The sequence below is a fragment of the Alligator mississippiensis genome, chromosome 9 (genome assembly GCF_030867095.1).
Source record: "Alligator mississippiensis isolate rAllMis1 chromosome 9, rAllMis1, whole genome shotgun sequence".
In the NCBI taxonomy this organism is placed as follows: Eukaryota; Metazoa; Chordata; order Crocodylia; family Alligatoridae; genus Alligator; species Alligator mississippiensis.
Window position 1 is genome coordinate 17,710,356 of NC_081832.1, and position 18,578 is coordinate 17,728,933.

An 18,578-nucleotide genomic window follows, 5' to 3' on the forward strand; every position below is an offset into this window, starting at 1 on the left:
TGGCACATGCATGCTTTTCCTCCTCACTTGCACTCACAAGAATGTATTGTTTTCCCCCCGTGTTGGGGACCAGTCTAAATGCGATGGACTGAAACAGTTCTCTTTACCTAGAGCGAGTAGTTCATGCCAGGTGAGCCATGCCCTTCTTGAGCCTGTTAGGAGGTAAAGTGTTTGTAACTGTTAGAGAGAGACTTTGTAAAGTAGGGAATTTTCTATGTAATGTTTCATTTTGGCACCTTAAAGGTTCCACATGCCTAGGAGGGTTGAAAGGTGTTGGTTGGCTCTTCAAAGTTATCTTTCATTCAGGCCAGTTTATATCACTAATTATTGACAGACATCTAGGATTATACTTGGGTGAGTCCTCTAGGGCTCATCCCTAAGTGAAATGAAGCTTTTGGGATTAAAAAAACCCTGAAGCTTGTTGTAGTAAAACCACAGTTAAAAACTTCTCAAATGTTAACTTTCCTCCTCTTAAAAATAACCATAATACTGCTCAAGCCTGGGCCTGCACATTTTCAGTATAAAAACAAACCACTGGTATTTAAGTGCCAATATTGTGTTTGGCTTTGTACAAGACAGAAATATCAATTTTTTCTGACTTGAGGGGTGTTTTCTTAGCAGGAACATGAAGCATTAGCAAAAGAGGAGATTTTTTTTTTAATTGAACATTTTCTGGGCAAAGCCATGTCAAATACCAAAGTGAATTTGTGTCTAAAATTACAGTGCTGCAAAAAGGGGTTCCTATATCCCTAAAATCTTTGCCGGCAAGTTTAAAAGTTGTCATGGCCATAATGCTTTTGGCACAGGTAGCATAGTTTTCTTACCATCTCCTGAACTGTAGTGGCAGGACAGTAGCTACCCTGTATGATCCATGTGGTTCTGGTGCCTGTTAGGTTCCTTTTTTTTGCTTTGTTTTCTGGTCTCTGGGCAAGGTTTGCACAAGGTCTCAAATTAATCTTCTAATTGGGGAGCTTGGCATTGGTTGGAATGAATGTTTTGCATTAACAACACAACTCATTAATTCACTGAAACATTTTAAAACCAAACCAGTTAAATCCAGCTGAGTTTGGGGGGGAGGGAGGGAAGCTGAAAGTTCATGTTTGACAGTGCATACTTTTTCTTAATCCATATAAAATACATTCTCTGAAATGGTAACGCTCAGTTTGTTTGGTCTCTAGATGCTGCTGAATCTCCCTGCAAAGAACAATAGAGGGGGTTGTTGGTGAAAGGCAGTGGCAGAAAGGGGAGCTAAGCTTGTTGTTTAGGAACAAACTTCTAAACCAATGTAAATATTTAGAGAAGTTCAGTAGTTTTAATTCCTGGGTTAAACAGGCTTAACGTGCATTCCACCTACCCCAACACCTTGCTGAACCTAAGGGTAATATGAGTTAATTTAAACCACAGTCACAAACTATTAAGTATCTTATTTTTGATCCTGCTTCTCAGCAAATGGTGAACTGCTAGTCTGTCCCACTGTCAGGAGACACTGAGATTTGTAGGATTGTGGGATTTTCTTTTCACTAGAAAGGATTGTGGAAGCAGTGTAGCCAGCAAAAGAGTGGCTCACTCAGTAAACTTCACCTGTTTAGTGGGTAGAGCTGTGCTCCTTATTAAGTAGGTATAAATTAAATGGAAATTGTCAGCTTTTAGGAAAGCAGTCATTGTCCTGTTATCTTCATAACTGTGGGGTTTATATTTCCTTCCGCTAATGTTTCACTTTCCATCAAAGGGTCCATATGGTGGGATATAAAGCTCCCATTTGAATGCATGACTAAGTGCAAAACATTAAGGGCACATCCCCACGAGTGCAAATGTGCAGTTTGTGATGTTGCAAACCACACGCACCACACGTGCATGTTTGCTAATTTGCAGCATGGCAGGTTTTTTTGACGCTGTAAGATTCTGCTGTAACCACCCCCCAAAAAGCAAAAGAAACAAAAAACAAAAAACGCAGGCAGAGGCTACATTCTGGCTGCCAGCCAGGATCTGTGGCTGCTGGGCTGGCCCCAGCCTTCCCTACCCCACCCAGGGCAATTTGCCACACACCAGAACACATGTGCGGGGCATGCCATCGGACAGATAACAATGGCACAAAAATGTGCCACTGCCTCTTTGTCCCATAGGGAATGCACATCCCAGCACATGCACGCTCATGGGGATGCACCCTAAGAATCATGGTATGGTTCTATTTTTTGTGCCAGTTTTTAATTTAACAATGGTTTATTCACTACATTATTAATGAACACTTTCTTTAAAAAAATGTTGCTTGCTACTAGGATAGTTAAAAGGGATATAATATAGATTCAATTACATTTTAAATTGCAAATGTACAGGAGTGTTAGCAGATGCTGTAGGATGGACAGCGCTGAGAACATGCTACTAATGTTTTGATTTAGTCAATATACATGTTGCTGTTGCAGCTGAGAATCTATGTTAGGTTTTACTATGTGGTTGTGTAACTTTTCCCTGGAAAAGGAATGGACAAACAGTGCACTTGATTAAATTTGCTACTGAGTTACCACCAGGACAAGATAAATTTGCAATCTTCACTCTTGGGTAAAGTTAATATTTTGTATCTGAGCCAACGTATGGATGCTCTGACATCTCAAACCTACTTATCTCTCCAGTTGGGACTTCAGCAGAATTTGCTTGTGTAAACATTAAACTTTGGTAAATGAAGTAACTATAGGTGGCAATGCCTTTTAGTTTCTTCATAGGTGGGTAAAGCATTTCAAGTATACTAAGCTCAAGGAGTACTGATTAAATACTCTGAAGAGTGACTCTGTAAAAATGGCAAAACAGGGGTCTTTGTCTTCGTTTCTTTGTATCAAGTTTATTCAGCTGAGAATTAAAAGGATGATTTTTATCTATCTGCCAACTTACAAACACAGTGTGGGATGTGTCTGGCTCTTGCATCATCTCCGGTAATAGAGATTCTGTAACTGGAACTCTGTTAATAACAATTCTGTTGAAAACACAGATTTGCAAAGAATACAGCTAACTCTCACCCAGCTAAGTTACCCATCTAGGGTCAATAAGAGTAAGTAGTAGTGAGGACTTCAGATGGTCACGTGAGTTGACCTGATACAGAGCAGATCCATGCAGTGAGACTGTTCATTTTTACTCTTGCTTTCGTTACTCCCAATGATCCTTAAGACCTTTAAAGCTATCTGTATAGTCTTTTGGCTGTTCCTATTGTCATTCCTCGTTGACCTGACTTGGAAAGGTCAACCCCATTAGGAGTTATTCAAGTGTTCGTCTTGTTAGTGCTAAGGGAAAGCAGTCTCTGCAAGTTGGGATAGAAATACCACAAAACTGGGTATCAGGAGCATGAAATTAATATGTGCCAATTCAGGATCACAGTGTTATACATTTCTGATTTATAGCTTTTTATGCAGCTTGAGCATAGCAAACAGCCTTTGCCAGTGCCAACTTCGCTGATGACTAATACTATTTACAGGACTGTTTTGTAATCTCAGATCAGCCCACATTAACTGGAAGTTACGGTTTCCCATCAGCGTTTTAAATTTGTGTGTGTGTGGCTGGTGTTCATACTAAACACCCAGACTCGGGTTCTTCAGAGTTCATTTATTTAAAAAGAAATGCTTTTGTTAATTTATTTTTTTGGTTTGTTTTTTTTTGGAGACAAGCTTACAGAGGTCAAATTCCACTTCCTGAGATATACTTTCAGCTAGAACCATTGGTCCTCCATGTCTGACTGAATTCACTTGAAAATAATTAAAAAGGAGGTATTGCATGAGCAGCCAACAAATACTTGTGATCTGCGTGTGTCTGTGCATGAAATCAGTCCCCGGTATCTGATCTAAGCAGGCTTAGTCTGTCAGTGCATAGTGCTTTTAATGCCACCCCTGAAAGGTTTGTAGTTTAGTTGTGATTTTTTTTTCTGTTTAGTTGTAATTAGTGTTTTCATGAAGCTCTATCTATTCCCCTGCAAATCTTGTTAGTTTGGCACAGAATCTTTGGCCAGCCTTACTCATGCTGAACCTCCAAGTGACCTTGCAATCTGGAAATTGCTATTCTTATTCTTGTGCAAATGCACTGTAATAACAGATGGAAGAGGGGTTCAGGGAGAAAATTTCTTCAGATCTCCTGTTTTCTTTGTCATCTGGATAAATTTTAGCAAGTAGATGCCAGCTACAACAAACCATTTTACTGCCCTCGGGGTTGTGATCTCAGGCATGGAGCATCTGCTGTGCATATTGTGAACTCCACCAGGCAGGAGATGAAGTTGTGCCTGAAGAAATGTCCAGTCCCAGTTTCTGGCAGAGCACTTGATGGATTTAAAATTATTGTGACCTGTGAACAAGATGTGTTAATTTTTTTTTCAATGCTAGAGCTGAATATCTTTCCTCTTGCTTGTGCCTAGGAACCAAGAGTTGTCACAGATGCATTGCACTTCCTCAAGGAGTGTCTCAACTGTATAGATTGGATTGGTCTGAACATTTAAAGCTATTGCCATGCCGTTTTCCTGGGTACAGCGGGACAGACGGAGGGGAGATCCGAGGGGTGGTGTGTGCATGTATTTTACTCCACTTGATCTCTGTAGCCTGCCCTCCTTTGTCACTTTTGTAGAATTGGTAGATTCTGTTGAAATCAAAAAGCCAAAGCAGTCATGGGAGAAAGTGACCCACATGACATCTAATCAGTGATGTGTAGTTTTCCTGAGCTCCTCCAAGGATGATCAAAGTGTGATATCCCAACCGTGACACTACAGCCCTTATTGGCACCATGTCCACAGTTTCCATGTGCAAGGTTTGGTGCTTGAGCTGGTCTGAAAATTTCCAACACTGCTTTTCTGCTATCCAACACCAGTGTGAAGCAGTGCCTAGATCCTGTGAGAATGGGTTTTTGATTCTTGTCAAAACCGACAGAAACTAGGCAGGTTTTCTAGGGAAACCTGCTTGTGATGGTGCCAGCTTGCCTCTATGGCAGCCTGCCTGGCAAACAGCTTCATAGCTGAGAGCCTGGAGGCCACAGCTCTCAAGGAGCCCAGGTTTCCCTGCTCTGTGGCAAAAATTTCAAGGACTGTTCCTAGTTGGAAACTTTTTTTTAATATCAGAATTTTACAGTGACCAGGACTTCAGGATTCTGGCCAGTCCTACTTTGTCAGTTTTTATGGACTTCTGTTGTTGGAAGAATTGAGAGGATAGAGGCAGGAGAAGACCCTTTATCAAGGGGAAATAGTGAAGGTATTAGGCCCACAAAGGAAGATGCCTTTTGATTCATACTAGGCGGGTAGAAAAAGTGTCACCAGCCTGATACAACAATGTTATAGGCAGGTATGGCCATTCTATCTGAAACTTTTCTCCGGTTCTACAAAATCATCCAAGTAAGCATTTAGAAGACTGTCAGATTAATTCCAGCTTCAACATCTTTCCCATTTAGCAGATGAGAATAATTATCTTTTTAAACAATAAAAACAGGAGGATTGTTGCAGTTGTAATGGGTATATGCTATGCCAAATATTAGGTGTAGTAACTTTTTTTCCTATTTTTTCCCTCAGGTTCAAGAGCATGTGTAATATCCTTCAAAGACTTGACAAGAGTCTGTCTTCAGACATCATGAATTTGCTGGAATCGAGACCTCAGAATGCCTGCAAATGTTGCTTTTTTTTAAAAAAGCATTAATCATCTGGCTTGGTGGCAGAGATGGCTAGTAAAAGGAAATCCACAACTCCCTGCATGATACCAGTTAAAAAGCTGGTGCTGCAGGAAACTGAATCAGATGTCGTGGAAGATGATCGTGGAGGAATACAACAGGACACGCGTCCTGAAGCCCCGGCTGCTAGTGACACTGTTGTTAACCACAACAATAATGGAACATTGTCTAATGGGCATCGAAGTCTTGCAGAGGGCGATACTTATGTGTGTAAGTATTGTGAATTTGGCTCTCAAGATGTTAATCATTTCTTTGAGCACATGGATTCTGAGCACTTAGACTTCAGCAAAGACCCCTTGTTGGTGTGCACAGAGTGCAGTTTTCTGGCAAAAAGCCATGAAAGGCTCTTGCAACACAATGCAGAGTGCCATGCTGGAGAAACTGGCTTTGTCTGGAATGTGGTTAAGCAGGACAATCGTACTACTGTGGAGCAAAGCATCTGTGATGCCACCAGCAACCAAGACCTTCCAGGGGAAATCCCTGGGGAAGGGGTGGATAGTCAAGCTGAAATCATCATTACCAAAACACCCATTATGAAGATAATGAAAGGTAAGGCTGAAGCCAAAAAGATTCACACGCTGAAGGAGAACATAACCAATCAGTCTGCCAATGAACCGGAGATGAAAAATGGTGACCATCTGTTCGCAAATGGGTCTGTGCCGGTTAGCCAGTCAGTTCCAAGCTCTGCAAAACCATCTCCCATAGTCAATGGCTCCATAATAGGGAGTGTGCCTGTCTTGCAGACAGGTGTTGCACATCTTGTACCATTGCAACAGCAGCCACTATTACACCAACAGCTACCCACGTCCAAATCCCTTCCGAAGGTAATGATTCCTCTGAGCAGCATTCCAACATACAACGCTGCCATGGACTCCAACAGCTTCCTGAAAAACTCTTTCCATAAGTTCCCATATCCCACAAAGGCTGAGCTTTGCTACTTGACTGTCGTGACAAAGTATCCAGAAGAACAGCTTAAGATCTGGTTTACTGCCCAGAGGCTGAAACAAGGCATCAGCTGGTCACCGGAGGAGATAGAAGATGCACGGAAAAAAATGTTCAACACTGTTATCCAGTCTGTACCGCAGCCTACCATTACAGTTTTAAATACGCCCCTAGTTGCAAACACCAGCAGCGTCCCACATCTTATTCAGGCAACTTTGCCTGGACATGTGGTTGGACAACCAGAAGGAACAGGAGGGCTGCTTGTTACGCAGCCAATAATGACAAATGAGTTAAAAGGCACCAATTCCTCTCTCACTTTAACAGTGACTTCTATTCCCAAGCTCCAGCCTGTGACACAGCACAACACAGTGTGTTCAAATACCGCATCTACTGTGAAAGTGGTCAACACTGCTCAGTCTCTGCTAACTGCATGTCCTACCATATCCTCACAGGCTTTCTTGGATCCCAACGTCTACAAAAATAAGAAGTCCCATGAACAGCTATCTGCACTGAAGGGCAGTTTTGGTCGCAATCCGTTCCCAGGCCATGCTGAAGTTGAGCGGTTGACAAAAATTACAGGCCTCTCCACAAGGGAAGTTCGAAAATGGTTTAGTGATAGGAGATACCATAACAGGAACGTGAAAGGTGGTAGAGGCATGTTTGTGGGAGATAACACAATAGACTCTCTGACTGAAATGACCTTCCCCGTATCAACAAAAGGCACGGAGTTAACCTCTATGACTGCAGCAACACCTGTGACTCATCATCACACCAGGCGGCAATCTTGGCATCAGACACCTGACTTCACCCCCACAAAATACAAAGAGAGAGCACCAGAGCAGCTCAAAGCTTTGGAAGGCAGTTTTGCACAAAATCCGTTCCCTTCAGAGGAAGAAGTGGACCGTTTGAGGAGTGAAACAAAGATGACGAGGAGGGAAATTGATAGCTGGTTCTCCGAGAGGAGAAAAAAAAAGCTGGCTGAGGAGAACAAAAAGGTGGATGAAATGGTTCAGCAAGAGGAGGAAGATGTTGAAAATGACTGCGGAGAAGGGGAAGACTCTTCCGATGAACTGAGGGCCTCCAGTGAAAACAGTTCAGTGGATATGCCTGGCAGCAGTCAAACTGCAGCAGAGCGGAAAGTCAGCCCTATTAAAATCAATCTGAAAAAACTTAAAGTGACAGAGTCCAATGGCAAAAATGAATTGCAGGGTTTAAGTGCAAATAAGAAAGGGGACAGCCCTTCTAGCAGGCCGCCTACCCCCCATAAAACCAAATTAAACTTAAAAAAAACAGCCCAGCAGCGGCATTTGCTTAAGCAAATGTTTGTGCAGACGCAGAGGCCAACAAATCAAGAGTACGATGCCATTGTTGCTCAGACAGGCCTGCCGCGGGCGGAGGTAATCCGCTGGTTTGGAGATAGCCGATACGGCTACAAAAACGGTCAGTTGAAATGGTATGAGAACTACAGGCGCGGGATCTTTCCTCCAGGACTAGCTGAAATCAGCCCAGACAGCAAGGAGCTCCTTGAGGACTATTACAAGAAGCATAAGATGCTGTGTGAAGACGACCTGCAGACCTTGTGTGAGAGAACTCAGTTGAATTCACAGCGGGTCAGGGTGTGGTTTGCTGTAAAGGTGGATGAGGAAACCAGGGCCGTGTCTGACACCGGCAGCGAAGACAGGTGTTCGAGCTCTGGAGACGCGGCAGGAAATCCAAAAGGGACGTCTGACGCCTGTTCTGAGGTGTCTGAGAACAGCGAATCCTGGGAGCCCGGGGGCCAGGAAGGCAGCTCGGACCCCTCAGACACGGTCAGCCAGCAGCCCACAGTCCCGCTTGGTAAGACCCCGACTGCTCGTTCAGCTGCGGAAGTGTTTTGTAAGTAGGCTCACTGCAGCCTCGAGAAGCAAACATAAAAGAGCACTGAGCTGTTTAGTGTGCCAGCAAGTGGGGCGTCTTGGGAGGTTTTAGTACCAAGATTCCTTGTTCAGAGTGATCTGATGAGAAAGCCAAGGTCTAATTAAATTAGGGGGAGCGGCAAAGCAGAGAGGCCCTGCTGCCCCGTCAGCAGCGGTTCTCAATCGTTTTAGACTTCAGGCCTCCCTTAGACTTAAGGTCCCCCTCAGAATACCCCAGCTCTCAGCTTTCACCTCTTTTTTGACTACAGAAAAATAATAGGGCAATTCTGTAGTGAAAGACCGCAAAAAGGCAGAATGGTTTTGACATTATTTGAAATCTCTAGGTTTATCTTGTGAATTGTGTAGCTCTGTGTGTGCCCTAACAGTGCAGCCAATATTGTGCAGTACCTTACAGCACACTTACAAGGATGTCACTGGCTTGATGTGTGACCTTCAAAAAGTCTCTTAGTTTCCCCAGCTGTAAAATAAAACACTCTCCCCCCCCCGCCCCCTCCACACACACTCCCTATTTGTAAATTACCTTAATCATAGAAAATTAGGGGTGGAGGGGGCCGCAGGAGATCACATCTAGTCCAGCCCCCTGCTCAAAGCAGGACCATCCCCAACTAGATAATCTCAGCCAGGGCTTTGTCCAGCTGGGTCTTAAAAATCTCCAAGGATGGAGAGTCCACATCCTTTCTGGGTAGCCTGTTCCAGTGCTTTACCACCCTCCTAGTGGAAGGCTGAACCAAAGGCCTTATGTAGGGTGTAGTGTTTGGAGCACTGTTGGGTTCGAGCACATGTTCAGATCCTGCAGGGTTGGGTTTTCAGCAGGTCTCTGCTGGGACAGCTGCTGCTCCAGCCCAGCACCAGGGCTTGTCTTTGAGAGGGGGAACTCTTTCCAGTAGTACAGCTGGGGACTGTTTCCTTGTTGGCAGTTCCTGCTGCGTGGGGAATGATGCAGCCTCAACCTCACCCTCATGTATAATGCCCCAGATGTGATTTGCTTAAAGCAACTTCCTGCTGATCTTTTCGCCACTAAGTTTCTGACATGAAGCCTCCTTGGTAGGTCCAGCTAAAGCCAGGCTCCTGTCTCTATCCACCTCTGCCAGGCTTAAGAGGCTTTTACAGGGTTATAGCCTCAACCCCCTTTTTTTCAAATCAGGATCCTTTCCCAGAATGTAAGCACTTAATTTCCCAGTCACGTGTCCTCAATCTGACTGAGGGGCTTACCAGTAGCACAGACATAACAAGAAAGCAGGTACTACTGAAGTTTACTGTGCTGTCAAGTGGATCAGGGAGTCTTGAGAAGGGCGAGGAAGGTACTGGGTGGTTAGGCATCTGATAGGAGAGAAACCCTCTAGGGAGATGGGAACCGGGTTGGCCCCTAGTATTAGCACCAGGGTCTTTGGGAGGGCCATGAGAGGGTAGTGTGTGTAGCAGTGCTGGGTATGGTGGCTGCCAGTGCCATAAGCTCACATGCATTCACTGTGGTCCTCTGTTGTAGCAGGTCAGTAAGATCTTAAGCTCAGTTACCTGGGGCTTGATGGAGCTGTTCCTTCATCCTTGCTAGGAAAGGAGCATGCAAATGCTGGCTCCCTTGAGTGATGTTGCTGGAGAGGGGTAGGAGTAGCAGCTTTCCTCGCTATGTTTGCCACTAGCTCACTTGTCAGAGGCCTAAGCCAGCCTTTCCCTTCAACTTCCTTTTTGTTTCTTAGCCTGTGGTACCTCTGCATGCCCTTCTCTATCCCAGTGACCATGACTGGGTTCCTTAAGCACCTTTGCTGGGCATGGTTAGAGGGGGCTCTCTATCTGTCAGTCTACCAGTATCATTACTAGAAGCTGGGCTGCTCTGCTGCTTCCTTCTTCTGCTGGAAGAGCTCATACTGGCTTAGTCTCCTCCAGCTGTGATGGCTTGCATAGGGTTGCTCTACCACAGGGGCAGGCAATTATTTTGGGTAGAGGGCCACTTACTGAGTTTCAGCAAGCCATCGAGGGCCGCATGACAGGCAGCCCAGGGCAGATTAATATTAATTTTCTAAATTTTTTAGGGGCCCCATGGGCTGGATAGAATGGCCTGGCGGGCTGCATCTGGCTCCTGGGCCGTATTTTGCCCACCCCTGCTCTACCGTCTCATTGGATTCTTGACCCAGGGTGGTATGGAAGGAGACTCACTCAGTCAAAGGACGTTCTGCCTGAGGCAGCTGCTGCTGTCAGGATGTGTGAGCTCCTACCTTCCCTTCAACAAAATCCACATGCTGCTCCAAGAAAAACCATCTAGTGTCAGGTCACGTAGCATTACACAGGGACTTATCAAATATTTGCAGTAATGTGAAGTGCGTTCTGATGCCTGTGTTCTCTTTCAGAAACAGATTGAACTTAAACTGCCTGCTCTGAAGGATCTGCTCTTACCTTTGAGAAGATTTAAAATCCATGGGCCTGATACCAATCTCAGTAGCAGGACATGGGCAAAGGCACTGCCATAAAGGAGATCTTTTAGTGCAGCACAACAGAGAGAGAATGCCAGAAAACTGGGCTCTCAGGCTGCAGACAGCTCTGCACTAACCTAGAATACTGCTTGGAGCTGGGCAGAGTAGGGTGTCCATGAGAGCCTCTCCCGCCTGTGAAATAGGATGCTCTTGTTTGCTTTCCAGTGGACAAACTCTTTCAGATTTCATACTCGTATACAAATAACGGAACCAACTTTTTAAATGCACACAGCCATCTATTATACAGGCATAATGAATTTTGGACTCTGATTGCATAAACATGCTCACTGCATAGAAATGGACTATCATGGCGCAATACATCTGTACCTTCATCTGTCTGCAATGTATTTGTTCTCTAAAGGTTGGCATTGTTATGTATGTCTCCTGCTCTTGGGTCCCTAGTACAGTTTGTGTGCACACCTTACGGAGGGAGCAGTATCTGAGAACCAATATGCAGTTTTGTGCTCCACAACAGGAATCAGTGGGCTGGAAATAGCTTTCCCTTCCTGGAGTGGATTGAAATAGGCTGTTTTATGCCCCTTAGGAGCTAGTGAGTTCAAAACTTTGTAAGGCCCAGGAGATGGAGTTTGTGGTAACTTGTCCCCTACTGGCTGCAGTAATTTTTTTTTCCTATGCTTGAAGATGGAATGTGGCACAGCCTGTGAGTCTCCAAGTCTCCCTTTAATTACAGAGAGCTAGCACTTAATTTTTCCATCCTGACCTGGAATTCCTTTTATTGTTCACAGAGAACAAACTGTTCTTCAGAGAACAAATACCTTAAAAATTAAGTGTTTGAGTTCATGTTTCAAGTCATTATGGTCTAGGAGGAATCTATTAGGCAACTAGGGTTACATATAGGAAACTTGCCTGTTACAGAACTAGTTGAATTGGATCCCAACAATAACTTAGTCACATTTGTCCAAGCCACTTTTCTCAGTCATCCTGGCTGGCGTTCTGGGGAGGGGGCATTTTTAAAAATAATCTAGACCTTTATTTGTCATCTAGCTTTTTAGATTTCATAGACATTAGGGCTGGAAGGGACCTTGGAAGATCGAGTCCAGCCCCCTGTCCCAGGGGCAGGAAGTCAGTTGGGGTCATAAGATCCCAGCAAGATAAACATCCAAATTTCTCCTGAAGGCATTCAAAGTAGGTGCTTGAACCACCTCTGATGGCAGGCTATTCCAGACTTTGGGGGTTCGGACAGTAAAGAAATACTTCCTTAAGTCCTACCTGAAACGGTCTTGCAGGAGTTTATAACCATTAGACCTCGTCATCCCTTAGGGTGCTCTGGTGAACAAACGTTCTCCCAGATCCTGGTGAACACCCCTTATAAACTTATAGGTGGCCACCAGATCACCCCTCAACCTGCGCTTTTCCAGGGTGAAGAGTCCCATAGCTCTTAGCCTTTCATCATAAGGTCTGTTTTCCTGACCTCTGATCATGCACATAGCTCTTCTCTGGACTCTGTCATGCTTCTCCACATCCTTTTTGAATTGTGGAGTCCAAAACTGGACGCAGTACTCCAGTTGTGGCCTCACCAAGGCCAAGTACAACAGGAGAGTGACGTCCTGGGATTTGCTTGAGAAGCATCTATGGATGGAAGCCAGCGTTTTGCTCGCTTTACTAGCCGCAGCATCACATTGAAGGCTCATGTTCATCTTGTGGTCGATCATGACCCCCAAGTCCCTTTCATCCATAGTGCTAGCCAGTGTAGCACTGCCGAGCCTATAAGGATGCTGCAGGTTTTTGTTCTCAAGGTGGAGAATCTTGCATTTTTCAGTGTTAAACACCATCAGGTCCTTGTCTGCCCGTTTCCTGAGCCTGTCAAGGTCAGCTTGGATCGCCCTCCTGTCCTCAGGTGTGGATGCTTTACCCCAAAGTTTGATATCATTGGCGAACTTGGCCAGTCCACTTCTGACTCAGATGTCCACATCATTAATGAAGATGTTGAACAATATAGGTCCAAGGACAGAGACTTGGGGAACCCCACTGGTCACAGCACACCATGACAATTGTCTTCTGTCAACAACCACCCTCTGGGTCCAACCACAGAGCCAATTCCCAGCCAGCAGATCGTGGTGGACCTGAGGCCACAGTTGGCCAGTTCTGCCAAGAGGTGATCATGGGATACCAGATTGAAGGCTTTTTTAAAGTCAAGATATGCAATATCAGTCTCCTCTCCCTTGTCCAGGTGATAGGTCACCTGGTTGTAAAAGGAAATAAGATTGGTCAAGCAAGACCTACCCGCAACAAACCCATGCTGGCTATCCCTCAGGATGTTGGCGTTGCCCAGTCCATTAAGGATGGCCTCTTTGATAATCTTTTCTAAGACCTTCCTGGGATAGAGTTCAGGCTGATGGGCCTGTAGCTTTTAGTTTTCTGGCATGTTAGATGTCTACTTGATCTTATATCTTTTTTAATATGCCTCTGCCTGCATTGTCTTGGGCTGATACAGTTTTAAAACAGCTGCTTCAGTTTTTAATATTTTATTGTATTTTTTCCTAATCAGTGTATAGGATGATGGGCACACGTCGCACTCAGAGACCCGACCCATGCCACCAGAGGTCTTCATGTCCTAGGATTCCTTTCTTAAACAGTCAAACTCCATCTTAAAGGTAGTTAGTTTCTTTGCTGGCTCCCAGTAGAAAGCTGTTCTGAATGTCACTGCTCTGACAGTAAGCAGTCTTTTTCTTTCCAACTGAAACTTATTCATGGCCAGTTTAATCTCAACTTGTTCCTGAGCCAACATTGTCCTTTTATGTCTTGAATAGTTCTCTCCTCCTTCATGTTACCTCCAATGTCATGATATAAACAAACCTATCTCCTTTTACTAAGTTAACCAAGCCAAACTTTTTTTTTTTTTTTTGGGGGGGGGGGGGGGGAGGCATATTTTGTGGAAGCTCTTACTGCAGAAGGATTTTATTTTTGGTAGTGGGAGGCATTTATTCAATGAGTGACTTGCAGGCCTATAAAGGACCTGATCCAATATAAGTTTACAAAGTCAGCCTGGGAGAGGGGGGCAGTGTTAAAAACCTGTTCCAAAGATACTGCCTAATTTCTACCTTAAGTTCTCCTCCCTTCAAGTATTCTTCCATTCATTTAAAAAGCCACCTTATTCACTATGGAATTGGCAGGTCCTCCCATCAGCCATCACGTAATGTTAGATCAGTCTGTGTCAATTAAGAAAGCTATGCTGCTAGTTTTCCTTATTTTGAAACATTATTGCAACTATCTGGATCCATACTAATCCTTTGTTAGAGGCATACCAGCAACTATAACCAGCCTCTAACTAGTGTCATCTTAACATATACATGGCACTCTGGCCCACTATATTCTGGTTCTGAAGAGCCAAGATATCTATTATACAAAAATGGTGACACCCTTAAGTTGTCCTTGCAATTTCCATCTTGTACACCCTGAAACTTCAGTGAAAAGGACTTTAGAGTCTTCTAGAGGTAAAAATGACTCTTGATGCTATTGCTGGAGTCCTGTGACCCAAGTGTATGGATACGAGTACAGTGTAACCTTCAGAGAACAAATGCAGGTAAGTAGTTATACTCTCTAGGGTCTATGTACATGCAGGTTTATTTAAATACGCATATATACAGTTCAGCTATGCCACTGATTCCTCATGGCATAAGACGTGTATTAAAAACATACACTTTTACTAACTGCTATGTAACTATATCGGAAATGTAGTTTGCCCTTTCGAGGTGACTGTGTGTGTGTGTCTGTGTCTACTGAAAAGGGCTCATGGCTAATTGGAAGAGCTATCCTCAGTCTACCCGCTATTCTTTTTTTTTTTTCCATGCAGTAGCTGTAATGTTTTTCAATTGGATTTTGTTCAGCCACTTTCCCAGAAAACCAAAGTAAAAGACTAGTGGGAATATTCATGGTGCATACACACATGCACACACACAAATCAGCCTTGAGGGTTTAATGGTGCCCAATTTTAGTTTGTGTCCATGTATTCACAAAATTTGGCAGGCAATTTAGTCCCTTCATTTTGGAGGAATTTTAAAATATGATGCCATGTAGGCAGCTTTTCCTCTGTGCAGAAATGCTGGTGAATGGAGTCACATGGCCCAGGCCACAGTGAAGGGGAGAGAGAACAGGTCTGAGCTATAATTTTTTACCCTAGATTCCTGTCCTATCTACACCATTCTAGATGGCCTGTTATTTTCAGGAGGGTTTGATCTAAGGAAGGGAGAGCTGCTGCAATCCATTCATCACTTAACACGTCTTGTGATAAATTGAAGGGAAGCAGGTGCTAGTACCAAAACACACAGGCTTTGCTACAAGACAACAGAAAGGCGAGTGCATTCAAAACTGAAAACAACTTCTTGTGAACCTGCCTTTAATCTCTGTGAAGTGGTTTGACAGTCCCAGTAACAGCACTTTTGGTGTCACAGGAAGTGTCTCCACAGGTTCGCAGAGACATTAACATTTGTCATCCTCGAATCACAGATGACTGTCTTTGACCTGAATTAAGAACTGGGTGGGGAGGGAGGAGAGTTGTAGCCAGTACTTGGCAAGAGGGGAATTTTAAAACTATTTTCTGTGCAGGCTGCTATACATGAGCCTATAGTCATTCAAGCAGTAGAAACTGTTATCTAACCTATGTTTTCTGTTGTTGCTTTCCCTCTTGCTAACACTAGACTTTTTATGTGAGGTGGTTTAAAGGCCGAAAAACTGGTTAGGAACCCAAAATCCACACTTACAGAAGACTTTTTAGACTAGTGGTTCTCAACCCTTTTAGACTCAAAGGCCCCACTCAGAAAATGCCAGCTCTTTAGAACAATTCTTCTGCTGCAAAGAACTGAGAAGACCTACAACAGGTCAAAACATTTTAAAACACTCTGGCTTCCTATTTGAAATCTCTGGGTTTATTTTGTGAATCACATCTGTGCACCTAACTAGCATTTCTTGGCACCCTGTGATATCTCTGAAAGGATCTCAAGGCACCCTTGTTGAAGAATCACAGTCTTAGACTCTTCTGACTAAGAAGAAAGTTGGTTTGCTGGTTATTAAAAGCAGTGACCCACAAAACTTAGCCAGAAACCAAATTGTTTAGAAATGTGAAATCCAGGTCAGTGCTACTGTACACACATTCTCCTGATTAAAAATAGGGTTGCTTTGTTGGTTAGTAAACCAATGATCCACTAGACTTCTAAAGGAGGCTCTGTTTTTAATTTTTTGGCTACCACCATGGACATTTTAATAGAATATATATTTTTATGCTTTATTTATTTATTTACCTTGCTTCTCAGCTTAGTTCCTGGTTCCAGTCTCCAGTTTTGGGGGAGAAGAGTTGGGAGTAGTCATTGAGACAGTATTTTAGTTAATGGTTAACACAGAGAAGGAATTGACCTCTGCAGACTATTCATTAGCTGCCACATGCCTATCAAAGAGTTAAAACACAAGGTACAGTGTCCAGCCTAATGAGAAGCTGGGTTTAAAAACATCACACCCTGCTATTTGATTATGAAATGGAAAGAAGCTCCTGAATTGGGTCCTGTCTCTTGAACCCATTCACATGAGACTGGAGATAGTAGCCCAAGGCACAGCCTTCCTCTGGCCTCTTGTGGCTGCTTTTGCAGTTACAGGAAGAGCCTCAAGATGAGCAGCTGCTCAGCACTGCCCCATTGCCTGCTAGAAGAGGACTGAGGACAGTGTTTATGGCACTGAGCAACAGTAAAGTGTAATTAAACTTAAGTAGACAGCTGATGCATGGTGCTATAGCACCAAAGCACCCTGCCTTGCATCAGAAATGACCCTGAATGAAATGAGGATAACTGAACTGATGCTTCAGATGAGAGCTGTGCATGTATAGGCTATTAAAGCACAATCTGAAGGGCTTGACCTGCATTTCTAACTAGACCATGAACCAGGGTTGAAGACCCCTTGTGTTTTTTGGTGTAATACTTGGGGTTGGCATATCATGGAAGAAAACAAGCAGTGGATAGCAGGATAACTCATGGCGTGTTGACACAATGCCTAGGAAGGGAAAGCTCTACATCCAGTGCCCAACTTCGAAGGTTCACAGCTTCCACCAACTCAAGTTAGAGTTGTGTGAACTCAGCACTTCCCCAGATGTGGTCCCTAGATTATGTTGCGTCCCAAATGCAGCAAAGGGAATGGATACAGCCTTGCACTTCCCTCTGCTTCCTCAGATCTGCTTTTAATGCAGGTTCACTTGTTTTAAAGCATATTTGTCAGTCCCTCCTCTGGTGGCCACACACGCCATTCACCCAGATGCATTGCCCTTGAGAAAACACAAAGGTACAACCCAGTGCTAGCTGTAGTTCAGATAGAAGTACATGAATCCTAAAAGGGACAGTGGCACAAAACATCAGATGGTCTTGTTTGCTATTTGTGGTAGGCCTTTCCTGGTAAGTTTAGGAGGACAGGGAGACAGTAAGCTAGTTTCCATTTTGCATACAGAGCAGTGATTTTCTTTCTGTGATTGGATTGTTTTCTCCCCCCATTTTCTGTTCTCAAATCAAAATGGGAGCTGTCAGCTCACACAACCTCAACAGACAATGACATTTCAAGGGGACGGGGCGTTCAGAATCAGAATGGTAAGACTTTCAGTACGTGGGTACAAACTGGAGCATGTTAATGATTCTGTACCTTCACATGCTATTTATTAGTCTTCGCACTTTTAAAGTGACACTGTTAAGCATGTGTGTTTAATTTTTTTCAATCCATTTGGAGAGAAGGAACCCTGTTGAACTGACTTCTAAGTGTGGACATAAGCATCCTTTTTACTTTTTTAATTGATGAAAAAACATACATATTATTAGGTAACACCACCAGATTGGAAAGCCTTTTTTTACTGCTTGATGCAGTGGCTTCTCTCCCTTTTTACTTACTTCAATAAAGAAATGAGTTTTACTTAATTTCATCATTCATTTAAAGGCATTAAGCAAGTTTTTCCCTGGACTGGTCAATGGATGGCATTACCAGTATCTTGTATACTGGTGCCAGTGAGAGGTGGGATAGGAATCAGGTGTTGATAAAATTGCACTTTCTGCTGCCCCACCTGCCAATTTTTGTTGCTTTGGGTACAATGAAACATTGGTCTCCCCACATAGGTAAACACTGCACTAAGACTTTGGGAACAACGTGTTGATCGCCTTGTTTCTCATCAGACCAGAGTCAACATAATGGTTCTCTGTTTAGAAACTATGCTGGTATTGAATGACCTAGAATTCTGCCTGGATCTAGCCAAAGGAAAATGTAACTGTAGCTGCAATGGGACCTTTCATAAGGGTAGCCTTGTGGCTAAGGACAGAGTAAGGTTCTGTTGCAGTTGTCCTTATACTGCATTATGGGGGTTCCATTTTGGATTTTTTTTTTTTTTTAAAGACCACAATTTAAAGGGTCAACTCGGCAACTGTGTAAGAAGGAAATAGTTTTTACTTTTGGTAAAGGTTTTAAAACTAAGCTGCCTGTGATTGTGGGCTAGGGTAGCTTGCACCTACTATAGACTTTACCTGCTCTTATTTAGAGGGCAGAGCACCCTATAGCAATGATGCCACTTCTGAGAAGTGAACTGCAAGTTTCCCAT

At 43.7% G+C, this 18,578-nt stretch overlaps 1 protein-coding gene across 3 annotated transcripts in view; it reads left to right on the plus strand.

The window, feature by feature from the left end:
* Positions 1-17,528, plus strand: part of ZHX3 (zinc fingers and homeoboxes 3) — a 69,932-nt gene extending 52,404 nt beyond the window's left edge. For 2 of the 3 annotated variants that reach the window (XM_059733205.1, XM_019484612.2), the window contains 2 exons: positions 5,525-8,496; positions 10,883-17,528. In XM_059733205.1, coding sequence (XP_059589188.1) covers positions 5,670-8,496; positions 10,883-10,884 — 2,829 coding nt within the window. In that variant the 5' untranslated portion in view covers positions 5,525-5,669 and the 3' untranslated portion in view covers positions 10,885-17,528. The remainder of the gene's footprint in view (positions 1-5,524; positions 8,497-10,882) is intronic. The other variant, XM_019484613.2, reaches the window with a different exon arrangement.
* The last annotated feature ends 1,050 nt before the right edge of the window (positions 17,529-18,578 follow it).